We start from the raw sequence: 13,717 nt of genomic DNA, 5'->3' as shown, positions 1-13,717 counted from the left end.
GCTGGAGGAGGACATCCGCATTTGATGGGGGGGGGGGGCGGGGGCTTGAAAGTTGGTGAGTTTTTAGCAGGCAGAGGTAGAGAAAAGGACATTCCCAATATAAGAAACAAGAGGAGGCAAGGGGCAAGAAAAGTGCTGGATGTATTTGGGTAACATGAGCCATTTGGGGTGGCTGAGCATAGGCTATGAGTCAGGTAGCAATGATGGTTTGGGACCACACTGAGGAGGCCCTTTTAATCTTAGCAGAGCATGCATTTTACTTAGTAGGCAGCGGGGAGCTGTCTTTCTGAACTTGGATGTGACCTGGCCTGAACTGTGCTTTAGGATAATTCACCTACAGCAAACTGTAGGATGAACTGGAAGTGGAAAGGTCTCAGGGGAAGGAGGACAGCTAAAAGGCCAATGCATAATCTTGGTGAAAGCTAACCAAGCCTGAGCTAGGATGGGGTCAGTGGGAATGGAAAGCATTCCAAATGGGTTGGATTTATGCGAAGCTAGGGAGGGAGGAGGGGACTCAAAGGTAACTCCGTGTTTAAGCAAGTCGGTGGTAGAACCTACTAGTTCTACTAACATAAAAAGGACATTCAAGAAGAGAAGGGTGTTTGGGGGGGGGAGGGGGAAAGAATTCACTTTCCATGCACTGAATTTGAAGCACAGGAAGCATGCATAGCTTAGTGGAGGTGTTCAACATTCACAAACTCCTCCTGACTGGACCTCAGTACTGTGGATGGGGCTGAAGATGGGTATCTTGGAGTCAACATTATCTAAGTGAAGGAGCTGAAATCCTCAAAGTGAAAAGGTCACCAAGAAATTGGAGAGTGAGGCAGGAAGAAGAGGGACAACAGAGTCTTGAGAAATGTCTAAATTCTTCCATTATGATGAACTGGGCATGGCCAATGTTACAGAATATAATCAAGAGAGTGCCACATCATTGTGTCCAAGGGGAAAGGGGATATTGAAAGGGAGTGGCTGGTGAACCACAGTTGCATTACTGCTTGGGGGATTAGGGGTTTAGAGCTAGTGTCTAGATTGACTAGAAGGAACTGGCTATTAAGAAAATAGTTAAGAGCATTTGTGATGATGGAGCCTCCTATGTATGTGTTTTCTGACAGACAAACAGATGAGAAAATTGGACATGTACCTGGTCCTCAGAATGACAGCCAAGATTGCAAATCCTCATCTCTCCTTTATACTGAAAATGTGTACTTAGAACCCAAAGCTTCTTTCTTTCTTTTGGAAATCTCAGATTATTACCAGCCTTTGTTTTTCAGACTATGACCAGGGAATTTATTATCTATTCTCCTCCACAGTTCCCCAATTTTTAGTTCCCTCTGGTCCTGGGTTTTGGGTCAGATTCTTAGAGTTGAATTCCATTGACAATAAATATGTAGATCACCTCTGGGAGCTTGGTGTCAGAAGCTCTAGAGGGAGGAAAAAGGAGGAGAGAGTAGGGCAGGTAGGGAATCTTCACACACAAAGACCTGTTTGCAAACTACAATGTAAACTAAGACTTTAACAGCAAAGGATTTATCTTCACTTTAAAATCTGGGATTTCCTCCCAGCAATGCAGATTGGTTTAACACTTTTGTTCATTCTATTTTTCTTCAATTTTTTTAAGTGATAATAATTTACAAAAACCATGAAATGTTTACTTTTGGCTCCACAACCGTTAGAACAATTCTACCTGCCAAAGGGGGGAAACCCCTTAAGGAATCCAGATCCATCAGTGAATTAAAAAATTAGGAAACTGGGGTTTTAATCTATGAACTAGCTATGTTTCTTTATTTAGGTTGCTTAATAGAATTCTATGCTTCAATTTTTTTCATTGGCTAAATGGTGATTTTAAAAAACACTGGTTTGGCTTATCTCACAGAATTATTGTTCAGGTTGTGAAAGTATTTTCTCTTTAAATTATAAACATTAGATACATTCCAGACATACTGTTACTTAAGCAACTAGATAACACTGAAGCCAGTCTGGGGTCAGAATGGGGAGGTGAAGGAAGAACTGGGATTTGGGGAAACTGAATGCAGAAAGTAGGATTACTGGGGATTGGCAGAAGTTTTTTTCTTCATCTCAACAATGAGTGACGCTAATGAGAGAGCAAGCTAGGAAAAAGAAATTAAAAAAAACCACTGAATGTTTCATACACCACTCCTAATGCTGCTTTGAAATAACTGCTTGGGTAAATAAATTCCTTATATAGTGACTAATAAAGAGATGCCCAAATTTGTACATCTGATGCCCATTATTCCCTTGCTCTCTGACTTCTTTCTTTCTTTCTTCTTCTTCTTTTTTTTTTTTTTTGTTTTAAAAAATGTTTATTTATTTATTTTCAGCTGTGTTGGGTCTTTGCAGCCGCTTGCTGGATATTTAGTTGTGGCGCGTGGGCTTCTCTCCAGTTGTGGTGCGCGGGCTTAGTTGCCCGCGGCATGTGGGATCTTAGTTCCCCAACCAGGGATCGAATCACCGTCCCCTGCATTGGAAGATGGATTCTTTATTTTTTTTAATTTTTGGCTGCATTGGGTCTTCGTTGCTGCGCTCAGGCTTTCTCTAGTTGCAGTGTGCGGGCTTCTCATTGAGGTGGCCTCTCTTGTTGCAGAGTACGGGCTCTAGGCACGCGGGCTTCAGTAGTTGTGGCATGCGGGCTCAGTAGTTGTGGTGCACGGGCTTAGTTGCTCCGCAGCATGTGGAATCTGCCTGCACCAGGGCTCTAACCTGTGTCCCCTGCAGATTCTTTTTTTTTTTTTTTTCAGTGCCCATACATGCATTTATTTTTTTTTTCAAAAAAATTTTTAACATCTTTATTGGAGTATAATTGCTTTACAATGGTGTGTTAGTTTCTGCTTTATAACAAAGTGAATCAGTTATACACATACATATGTTCCCATATCTCTTCCCTCTTGCATCTCCCTCCCTCCCTCCCACCCTCCCTATCCCACCCCTCTAGTTGGTCACAAAGCACTGAGCTGACCTCCCTGTGCTATGCAGCTGCTTTCCACTAGCTATCTATTTTACATTTGGTAGTGTATATATGTCCATGCCACTCTCTTACTTTGTCACAGCTTACCCTTCCCCCTCCCCATATCCTCAAGTCCATTCTCTAGTAGGTATCTTTATTCCCGTCTTGCCCCTAGGTTCTTCATGACTTTTCTTTTCCCTTAGATTCCATATATATGTGTAGCATACGGTATTTGTTTTTCTCTTTCTGACTTACTTCACTCTGTATGACAGACTCTAGGTCCATCCACATCACTACAAATAACTCAATTTCGTTTCTTTTTATGGCTGAGTAATATTCCATTGTATATATGTGCCACATCTTCTTTATCCATTCATCTGTCGATGGACACTTAGGTTTCTTCCATGTCCTGGCTATTGTAAATAGAGCTGCAATGAACATTGTGGTACATGACTCTTTTTGAATTATGGTTTTCTCACAGTATATGCCCAGTAGTGGGATTGCTGGGTCGTATGGTAGTTCTATTTGTAGTTTTTTAAGGAACCTCCATACTGTTCTCCATAGTGGCTGTATCAATTTACATTCCCACCAAGAGTGCAAGAGGGTTCCCTTTTCTCCACACCCTCTCCAGCATTTATTGTTTCCAGACTTTTTGATGATGGCCATTCTGACCGGTGTGAGATGATATCTCATTGTAGTTTTGATTTGCATTTCTCTAATGGTTAATGATGTTGAGCATTCTTTCGTGTGTTTGTTGGCAATCTGTATATCTTCTTTGGAGAAATGTCTATTTAGGTCTTCTGCCCATTTTGGGATTGGGTTGTGTGTTTCTTTGATATTGAGCTGCATGAGCTGCTTGTAAATTTTGGAGATTAATCCTTTGTCAGTTGCTTCATTTACAACTATTTTCTCCCATTCTGAGGGTTGTCTTTTGGTCTTGTTTATGGTTTCCTTTGCTGTGCAAAAGCTTTGAAGTTTCATTAGGTCCCATTTGTTTATTTTTGTTTTTATTTCCATTTCTCTAGGAGGTGGGTCAAAAAGGATCTTGCTGTGATGTATGTCATAGAGTGTTCTGCCTATGTTTTCCTCTAAGAGTTTGATAGTGTCTGGCCTTACATTTAGGACTTTAATCCAATTTGAGTTTATTTTTGTATATGGTGTTAGGGAGTGTTCTAATTTCATACTTTTACATGTACCTGTTCAGTTTTCCCAGCACCCGTGGCAGGCAGATTCTTAACCACTGCGCCACCAGGGAAGTCCTGGAAGGTGGATTTTTAACCACTGGACCACCAGGGAAGTCTCTGATTTCTGTTACCATGAGTTCAACGGTAATTTAGTGTAAATAAAAATGCTCTAGCTCTATTCAGTGCAGGGCTCTAAATCTCTAGCTTCAACAGTTTCTTTTGTCCAAACACTGAGGGATACGATGGTTAGACTTGGAAGTCTGACTATGGAGTCAGATAGTAAGAAATCAGAGTTCTAGATACTAGAAACGATCACTTCAATACATCACCAAGCCACATATCAACAAGCTTAATCACAAAAGGTTTTTGAGGGAAAGAAGTTGAAGTAAACAATATCACTGAAGCATTGCAGACCTATCTGTATTGGTGGTTGATTTGATTTGCCAGGTAACATGGCTGTTCCTCAGTTTTCTCACCTGTTAAACAGGAGGCAGGACGATATTCTCTCTAAGGTTACTTCCTGTTGTGAAATACTATTACTCTAAATAACAGTTTAGAGAAAATTACAAAATGTGTCCTCATACCTCTTGATAAGCGCAAACAATACAGAAAACAAAAATGTCCCCTTGTAGACCCATCTCTTTGTGCCAAGTAGGGAGAAACGGGGGACAAACACTAAACATCGCCCCCCCCCGCCAAAAGGAGTTAAAAAAAACAACGCAATGTATACTTATGGAATCCTTGCTAGGTTTTATGCAGCCATGTTCAAGAAACATTGTTGGAGACCTACTATGTGCAAGACACTGTTTAAGTTGTTACTTTTCAGTTTTAAAATCATAATTATTACTTTTCCAGCAACTCAAATCTGAACTGGTGAATATCGCCTCGGGTGGGCATAAAATTAAACCCAAGGTCAAGGGAGAAAGTCTACAGATAGACCAAAAATAAAACGCAAGTGACATCATTAGAGACTTCGTCAAAAATGCCAACATACTGCACAAAGATCGAAGGCAAAAAAAGAGAAACATGTTTGGTTAATACTAGGCTTTTGAGCATTTCGTGTGCTTGCGAGGCCCGTCCATCCATCCACACCACACTTCTTAAGCATGCTATTCTAAACCGATGACAAATCCAGCTTTGGCGCAGACAGGTCGCAGAGCGCGGTCCCCACACAATCCCACAATCCCAGACCCCGCTGCCAACTCTCCTCTCTGGGAAGGAAGGAAGCTTTTCCCCTAGGGTGACTGTAAAATAAAGCAGCATCTCCAATCTCTCCGTCCAATGAGAAAGAAATGTTGGTCCAAATAAATAAAGACATAAATGCATACATACAAGGAAAAGGGTGGGAAAAGGGGAAAGGGAAGCTCTTTTCCTTTCTTTTTAAATTTCCCGCACCCCTTTTCCACCCCGCCTCTCCACGCCGGATCCACTTCAAGAAGCAGCTGGGAAGACTGGTAGACGGGGAAACGCACTGCAGGGTGGTGGGGGGAGAGGCTATTTGGAAAGTAGGCGGGACTGGCTGGATGAATAACTCGGGGTCCGATTTTTCCTGCCTTCGGCGGCAGTTCCTCCTCCGCTTCTTTACTCTACTGCACACGCGGCTTGGCTCTCGGCCCTCGATTACTCCGGCCTATCACCCTGGGATGCCGCCTGCCGCCGCCACAGCCGCGGCTGCCGGGCTTGTGGGATCCGCCGCGGAGTCGGAGCCGGATCCCGAGCTGCGGCGAGAGCCGTGGCCTGAGAGTTAGAGGGGCGGGCCGGCTCATTCCTGGGGTGGGTGCTGAGGACTGGCGGGCGAGAACCCGGGGGCCATCGCCCCCCCCGCCCCCATCCCCCCTAGGGGTGAGGGAGTGGACACTCGGAGCCCCTGAGGCGGAGGCGGCGGCGGCGGCGGCGGCGGCGGGGGGAGCTGGTCAAAGGGGGCGGCCCCTGGCGGCGACGCCCCCAGCCCAGCCTTGCCTGGCCCCACTCCATCCCCAGCTCCGGCCCGATCGGCCCGCGGGTGACGCCGGCTGGGGCACAGAAAGGCGCTCCGAGGGGCCGGGCGGGCGAGCCGCCCCTCCCGGGTCCTTCCACGTCCCCTCCCGGGAGGGACCCATACCTGAGCCCGGACCCACCCCCACCCGGGGCCACGCTGGATCCGCCTCCCGGGCTGGGTCCCGCCCGCCGGCTGCAGGTGGGCAGCAGCGCCCGAGCCGCGAGCAGTGGGCGGCGGGGAAGGAGGTGAGCCGCATCCGCGCCGGCTGCCGCTCGGGTCCTTGCCCCCGCTGCTGCGCTCTCCTCCTCCCATTCCCGCAGGCAGGGCGCGGAGCCGCGCGCCCGCCCCCCCGCCGCCGCCGCCGCCTTGTCCCTCAGGGGCACCATGGAGCTCTCCCTGACGTCCGGAGGAGCCGCGGAGGCGCTCTCCTGGCCGGAGATGTTCCCGGGACTGGAGTCCGACTCGCCGCTCCCACCAGAGGAGCTGGATGCTGTTGTCCCGGTCAGTGGGGCCGTGGCCGGTGGCATGTTGGATCGGATCCTTCTGGAGTCCGTGTGCCAGCAACAGAGCTGGGTCCGGGTGTACGGTAAGGACCAAAGGCCGTCTTAGAGGCTGATGTTTCGTATCTTTGCTCAGGCTGAAATTCATTCCCTGGTCTCAGTCCCCATCCATCCTGGGTCCGTTTCCCACATCCCTTTTGGTTCTGGGGTGCATTTCTGACAAGTTTCTCCATACTAGTACTTGAGGAGAGAGATGTGACTCAGTATGGTCTTTGGACCTTTTCAGGTACCTGCAGTAAATTTAAGGTGGAGTTGGGCTATGTAGACTTAATTTTCAGGTGGTGACTTCAAGGGAAGTGTCAGCTGATCTTCAAGAACACACCGTGAAATCAAATGAATGGCGTTTCATTGCTTTCTCTGGAGTGAGGCAAGGCTGGAAACTAAGATATTATGAAAAAGCTTAGCAGAGGTTAAGATAATAAAATAAAAATCAGAAGCATTTATTTGGTGGGAACAGTCTTAATTCTATAACCTCTTTCTGAACCTCACTTTCCAAAGGCAAGCATTTAGTCCAAGGGGTGTGGATTGTTTCAGATTGCACTATTGTTTGTGGTGCTCTTTGTAAAGTGACTGGGTTGCTACTCAGCAAGTTAAAAAGTGATGAACACACTAAAACTTTCCCTTTCTACATTCCTAGTAACCACCTCTTTAATTAAAACTGAATGATGAGATTCTATTAGGGCGAGCCTTGTGGCAGCATTAAAACCATGCTGGTTTTGAAAAACCATAGCCCAAGGATTTATAGCCTGGCATTCAGGACTGAGCTGTGGCTTTCCAAAATATTGAAACGTCAAGGTGTTTATCACTAGCTCACAGGACCATTAGTAATATGGCTGAGTATAAGATGGCAAATTTGAAGCACCTGACATCAACACAATGTTAAGATGTTATCCTGCAGTCATGTGCATCTAAGCCTGTTAGTGATCAAGTACATTGTTGTTTTTTTTCATCCTGAACAGGGTGTGTGTTTACTATTTAAGAGTAACTGTGACTTTGAAGTTGTCTTCCTGGATAGTTCAGTTGATTTCAAGACTTTAAGTCTATCACCATGAGAAAGATCTTAGAACTGGGAGTCCAGAGATCTGAATTTTTGTCTCATTTCTCCCACTAAATGGCTATGTGATTTGGAGCAGAGCAGGTCACTTTTTTGACGTCTCATTCCTCTTCTGTAAAATTAATGGATTGGATTAAATCTCTTAATGGTCCTTGTAGTTCTAAAAATCCATCAATTTTTGTAACCAATTCTTAATTGTATTTTGCTGGATGTTTATAAATGTTTCTTGATGTTATTTTAATTAACTGAAAAAGCAAGGAAGTGGGAGATGATGCAAGGTCACCCAGTTCATTCTCAGCAGATTAAAAACTTTAATGCCTGATTTTTCCACCCACCTGCTGTTCCTACTTAGCAGATGGTTTATAACAAAGGTTGGTGAGAATCTGAAATTGAGCTTGAATTAGAGTATATTGTGGTTACAACTTTTTCCTATTCTATCCTTCCTGTCCTTATACACTTCTTTTGCATATTGTTTTTTATATGAAGTTAGAGATAGGGCCTTGTTACTGCAAGAATATGTATATATGACAATTCAGTATTTCAGTGTCAAACTATTCTGTCTGGATTTTCTAGACCTAGTGTTAACTACCTTCTTTGCATATAATATATAAAACTATGTGCTTGTTTTTGTAGTCCATTCCTAGGGCTAGGTTTGTGTGTATATTCTTAAATATATATGTATATTCTCTCTCACACACACATATATAGTGTGCATTTCAAAACCAATTTGCAGACTTTCTACTGCACTGTAACTTTTTTGTCTTCCCTATCAATTAACTAGAAGTTTTAATTTACTGTTTAGTACTGCTACTTTCCTTCCTCTAAGGAGCTCATGTTGGGTACTACTTTATTGTCTTTAGTTTGATGTAAATATTCCAAAACTATCTGAACGACTCTTGGCTTTTCTATGTCCTTAGCTAGTTTTTAAATTGCCTGTGGTATAGCTCTTTGAAAAGCTTTGAAGTAAAAAAAAAATAGAATGTAGAAAATCAATTTGGAAAACAGTTCGTTATGGTTTTCTTGTTTATTTGTTTTCTGTGTTCAAAATCCTGATTGTTTTGGAACATCATGGTTCTTTTACCCAATTGAAAGAGACTTTGATGAGTGTACTCAAATGTTTTTTAAAGAAATCCAGAAACTAGTCTAGAGCATGCAACTGGTGGTTGAGAACCTGGGTTTTCATTCTGGCTTTGCCACAAATTGTTGTTTAACTTTGGGCAAGTAAATCTAGGTTTCTACATAAAATGTGGAATCTGGAGTAAATGTATCTATGGTACATTTTAGTTTTAGAGTTTTCTGATTCTATGGCCTACCCTATAATTTAACCTAGAACTTTGCCTCCCAATTCCACCCTGACTCTTGGGGCCAGGCATCAAGCAAGCCTTTAATACAGTTAAATCATGACTATCAGGATTCTGGGGAGCACTTTTATCAAAAGGTCAATGAACTGAGTTTTGAAAGAAGGAATGTTGAGGGCAGATGTATATTTATTTGGAATGTTTTCACAAGATAGGGAGGTGGGGATGGGAATCTCAGATCTAGCTCATTCAGTTTTGAGACCTAACCTAGAATAGACCTGTGGGTTTTAAAGATGAAAAGTAAGGAGCTGTATTAAGTGCTCCTGGCTTCTGGCTATGGTTTATATCCTTTTCAATATACTTAACGTTTGAAATCAGTATGCAAACAAACAACAACAAGAACGGAAGTAACCCCTCTCCCCAGATATCTTAACAGAAACTTCTATTTATTTACTTACAGAAACTTTTGGAAACAATATTTTATTAGTTTGCCTCACAAAATTTGAAGACTGGGCACTGTTTTGAGTTTGCTACTGATAGGTCTGGCTCTTCGGTGGATTATACCTATATTCAGAGTTTTGTGTATTGTCATGATTGCAGACTTTTTGGAATATGTCCAGAGCTTTATAATATGTAGACCTATATTTAGAACACAAACAAATGCACATTTTTGAGACACGGCCAAGAGAAAATAGTTATTCTGTGCTATTCATTTTCTTTTAGTTGTAAAATGTTTCATTTGTTTTATTCCAGTAGTATTATAAGTTGTGCCCATGCCTGTCAAGACTATAATATTTTTGACACCAGGGAATCTGTCTGTCTTGTTTATCTCTGTATTCCTATCTTGCCACTCCCTTCATTGTCACAGTGTCTAGCAGATCGATGCCTATGGTAAGTCAGTGTCTGCTGGATGTTGATCCATCTGTCCTTTGACCATCCAGATCTCAACCTGACTGAGTGTATGGGTGGTAGAGTAGCTTAAACAAAGGCATGCCACAAACAGCTAAATATGGATGCAGAATCCAAGAGCATCAAATGCAGAACATTTTTCAGATATTTATAGCCTCAAAGTGAAGTCAATTGGCTGAAAAAGCTCAGCAGCCCAGCAAAAGGAAACGGGAGCGGCAAAGCCAGCCTCACTGTCTCTGCTTTCTGGTAAACAATGAGGACGTTAAAATTAACTACTTTACCGTGAATGGATGGTGAGTGAAGGGCACTATTTGGGGGAAATTAAAGATACCAATCTCCAGCAGTGCCCCCACTGGAGCTCTGCACCCATCAGTACAACAGATATGCAGGTGTATGCACAGATGTGCTTTTAAATAGCTAGAGGGGAAATATAGTTCTCACGATGAAGTGATCACCAAGAAACCATATTGTTTTTAATCTTAATAGTATGGGCAGGACTTATCTAAAATATTCAGTTAATAAAATAACGTCAATATTATTGCCTACCATTAAGCTATTACATAGCTCATTGTTTATTAATGATTGACAGGGACCTCCTGGAAAATTTCTAAAGGCTGGTACTATTTCAGCAAGCAGAAGAAAAAGGGAATTAATCATACTGCATCAAATATAATATAATTCTAGAAATATGGCAATGGGAATTTGGTAAGAATTTCTCATGAACTGGATATGAGTTGATGGGGGCAGAAGTCTTACCTGGTTGTAGTAAGTAATATTGCTTATACTTCATAAATTAAAACAAAGGATGATTTAATTAAAAAAAGTATATTTTATTGCATTTTTAGAGAACATGTTTCTATGTTTACTTAAAATGTTGCCACCAGTAACAAGTCCAAGAAGTTATTTTATTTTGGTCCGGTATAAATTAGTTATGACTAACTCACTGGCCTTATACAGAATGCTCTTAGCATAATTCACTTTGAATATTCTCAGCAACTCATTCTTTTTTTTAAAAAATACTTATTATTATTTTTAAAATTAATTAATTAATTTTATTTTTGGCTGCATTGGGTCTTCGTTACTGCACGTGGGCTTTCTCTAGTTGCGGCGAATGGAGGCTACTCTTTGTTTCGGTGCATGGGCTTCTCATTGTGGTGGCTTCTCTTGTTGCAGAGCACGGGCTCTAGGCGTGCACGCTTCAGTAGTTGTAGCACGCGGTCTTCAGAAGCTGTGGCTCTCAGGCTCTAGAGTGCAGGCTCAGTAGTTGTGGCACACGGGCTTAGTTGCTCCGCGGCATGTGGGATCCTCCCAGACCAGGGCTTGAACCCATGTCCCTGCATTGGCAGACGGATTCTTAACCACTGTGTCACCAGGGAAGTCCCGGAAATCACTCATTCTTACACGTCTTACATATGCACCCCATGACTTCTGTTTTGTGGTAACATGTAGATAAATGAAATTGCTCAACCAAGACTAAAAGTTTTATGTGCTCTAGCTAATTGATTGCCAGAAGAAAATCAGTGACTATGTATTCATAGTCAAAATATGTTCATGTTACTTAAGTGTTTTAATTTCCTCAAATACTATTAATTGAGCTTTTACAAATGAGTATTAATGTTTTAGGAATCCTTGGGATCTTAAGCTTGAGTTCAGTACTCAAGGATGGGGACTTCCCTGGTGGTCCACTGGCTAAGGCTTCGGGCTCCCAATGCAGGGGGCCCAGGTTCGATTCATGGTCAGGGAACTAGATCCTGCACTCCACAGCTAAAGATCCCATATGCGGCAACTAAGACCCAGCACAGCCAAATAAATAAATAAATATTTTAAAAAATATTTAAGCCCATTCATTAAAAAAAAAATACTCAAGGATGGGGCATTGACTTTGAGTGTTGACACATCATTTTCCCATAATCTCCAATACATTTTATACACAGTAAGAGTAGACAGTTCTTCACTGAAATTAAAGAGAACTTCCAAGAAGGCCTAGGTATATACTGTTTATTTTAAATTATATTGATTTCAAATAGCCCTCCATTTTTTCCTTCAAGAGAGAATTTATGTATCTCATTTAAATTATGTATTCTACTAATGTCACAGATGGTGGACAATTTCCTTTACAACATCTTAGTATTTTTCTACCCTCTATCATGTTGGTTTATTGCTATTTCATTTTCAAAGAACGAAAATATTTTTTGCAGAATAGAAACTATACATCCACAATCCCTTGTCCAAAACCGTTTGGACTACAGTGTTTCAAAATTCAAAACTTTTGATTTTAGAAAATATGGTATATATAGTGATATAAACCTAGTGGTATGTGGAGCAACATCAATCATGTTAATATTTCTGCAGTTAAACAAATGGACATTCATGCTAAGTATGGTATAACACTATACACAGCATGATGTCCGAGCAGGTCAGATTTTACTGCTAGAGAAGTTATGAAAAAGAGTGTTCAGAGCTTTTTGGATTTAGGAATTGCCAGTATGGAATTGAGGATCTGTACAAATTCTCTGATGTAAATAATATGAAGTTCTAGAATGCCCCTGTTTATCTGAGAATAGTTTGTTTATAAGAATTGCTTTTATCTTCTTCAGATAATAAGATTCAGTGTATGCACTTTAAAAAGTGAGGTACAGTTGTGTCCTATTATGATGAATGAAATAAATTTTTCTGATTTGCTAAGGAAAAGAAAAGGGATTTATATGACAAAGTAGGCTTTACTGAGATTACTGAGGAAATGGTAGCAAGGCAGTGGTTTCTTACACTTTGTTTTATTATAAAGAAGGATAAGGTAAATTGAAGTGGAGGGTTTATGTAATTGTTTTTAGCAGTTGCTCTCTGGAGTAGCACAAAGTGATTTGATCACCTTTTAAGTAGGTGAACCACAAAAAAGCATTGAACTAATTAATGACTGAGTTAATCCAGAAAAAATCCTGCTGTCTGCTCCCTTGTCCCACCCTATTGGAAAGAGAGGTGTTCGGTCTTGTTAACCAGGAGGAGGAGTTTGAAGTGTGCTGAGGGCACTCCGCCCTTGGCAGAGGGATAATTGCTCTCTGATGTTTGTTTCTTCCCAAAGGCTATCAAGTGCTTCTCAAGACCTGTTGGTAGAGAACCTTTTACAAGTTTAATGTAGCTGGTTTTCTTGTGGAAGGCAGCCATCAAGAAGTACTCGATATGTAAATAGTAGGGAAAAAAAGATGTCCTGAGGCCCAGCTCAATGGGGTTAGAGGGGATACGGTAAACAAAAGAAATAAAAATTGAGCCCTTGAAAGCATGACAAAACTTCATTTGCTGCCCTGTGACAGAGAAGTTATCATCTTCCTATCTCTATCAGCAGGGTTCAGGTGTTAGGAGTCTTGAGTTTTACCTTCCTTTACTCAGTGTAGTTATATTAATTAGTTGTCTGTGGCCACTTTGCTCATAAGGGTCCAGTTTAGATCCTGATTGCATTCTTATTCCCCCATAAATTGTCTTCAACTTGGCTCAAGTTCTGTTCATGTTGTGTCATTTACAGTAGGCTTTCTAAAAGTATCCCCTCCCTGCTCCTAAGTCTAAGACATTGGTAATACTTGCAGATACTGTTTGGGAGAGTGAAAATTTAGAGAGGAAAAATTTAACGTAAGGCAAGAAAACAAAGTTAAGAAGAATAGTGTGAAGAGTTAAAAAGTGTAAAAAGTTGATAGTCCTAAATATTTTTCAAAACAATCCTTTAAGTTTCCTCATTAAGTAAACTGACTCAGGAAATTTAGCTTATTCCCAAAATTGGAGA

The 13,717-nt window shown here is 41.7% G+C and overlaps 1 protein-coding gene across 4 annotated transcripts in view; it reads left to right on the top strand.

Annotated features, from left to right (window-relative positions):
* The first annotated feature begins 5,996 nt into the window (after nucleotides 1–5,996).
* Nucleotides 5,997–13,717, top strand: part of RASAL2 (RAS protein activator like 2) — a 386,290-nt gene continuing 378,569 nt past the window's right edge. For 2 of the 4 annotated variants that reach the window (XM_059056130.2, XM_059056124.2), the window contains exon 1: nucleotides 6,046–6,710. In XM_059056130.2, the coding sequence (XP_058912113.1) occupies nucleotides 6,509–6,710 (202 nt within the window). In that variant the 5' untranslated portion in view covers nucleotides 6,046–6,508. Of the gene's footprint in view, nucleotides 6,711–10,160; nucleotides 10,239–13,717 lie in introns of those variants that run through there. The other 2 variants (XM_059056121.2, XM_067031028.1) reach the window with 2 other exon arrangements.

This window comes from Kogia breviceps, chromosome 1, assembly GCF_026419965.1.
Source record: "Kogia breviceps isolate mKogBre1 chromosome 1, mKogBre1 haplotype 1, whole genome shotgun sequence".
Taxonomy (NCBI): Eukaryota; Metazoa; Chordata; class Mammalia; order Artiodactyla; family Physeteridae; genus Kogia; species Kogia breviceps.
Note: the sequence above shows the minus strand (reverse complement) of the source record. Positions and strands in the feature narration are given on the sequence as shown.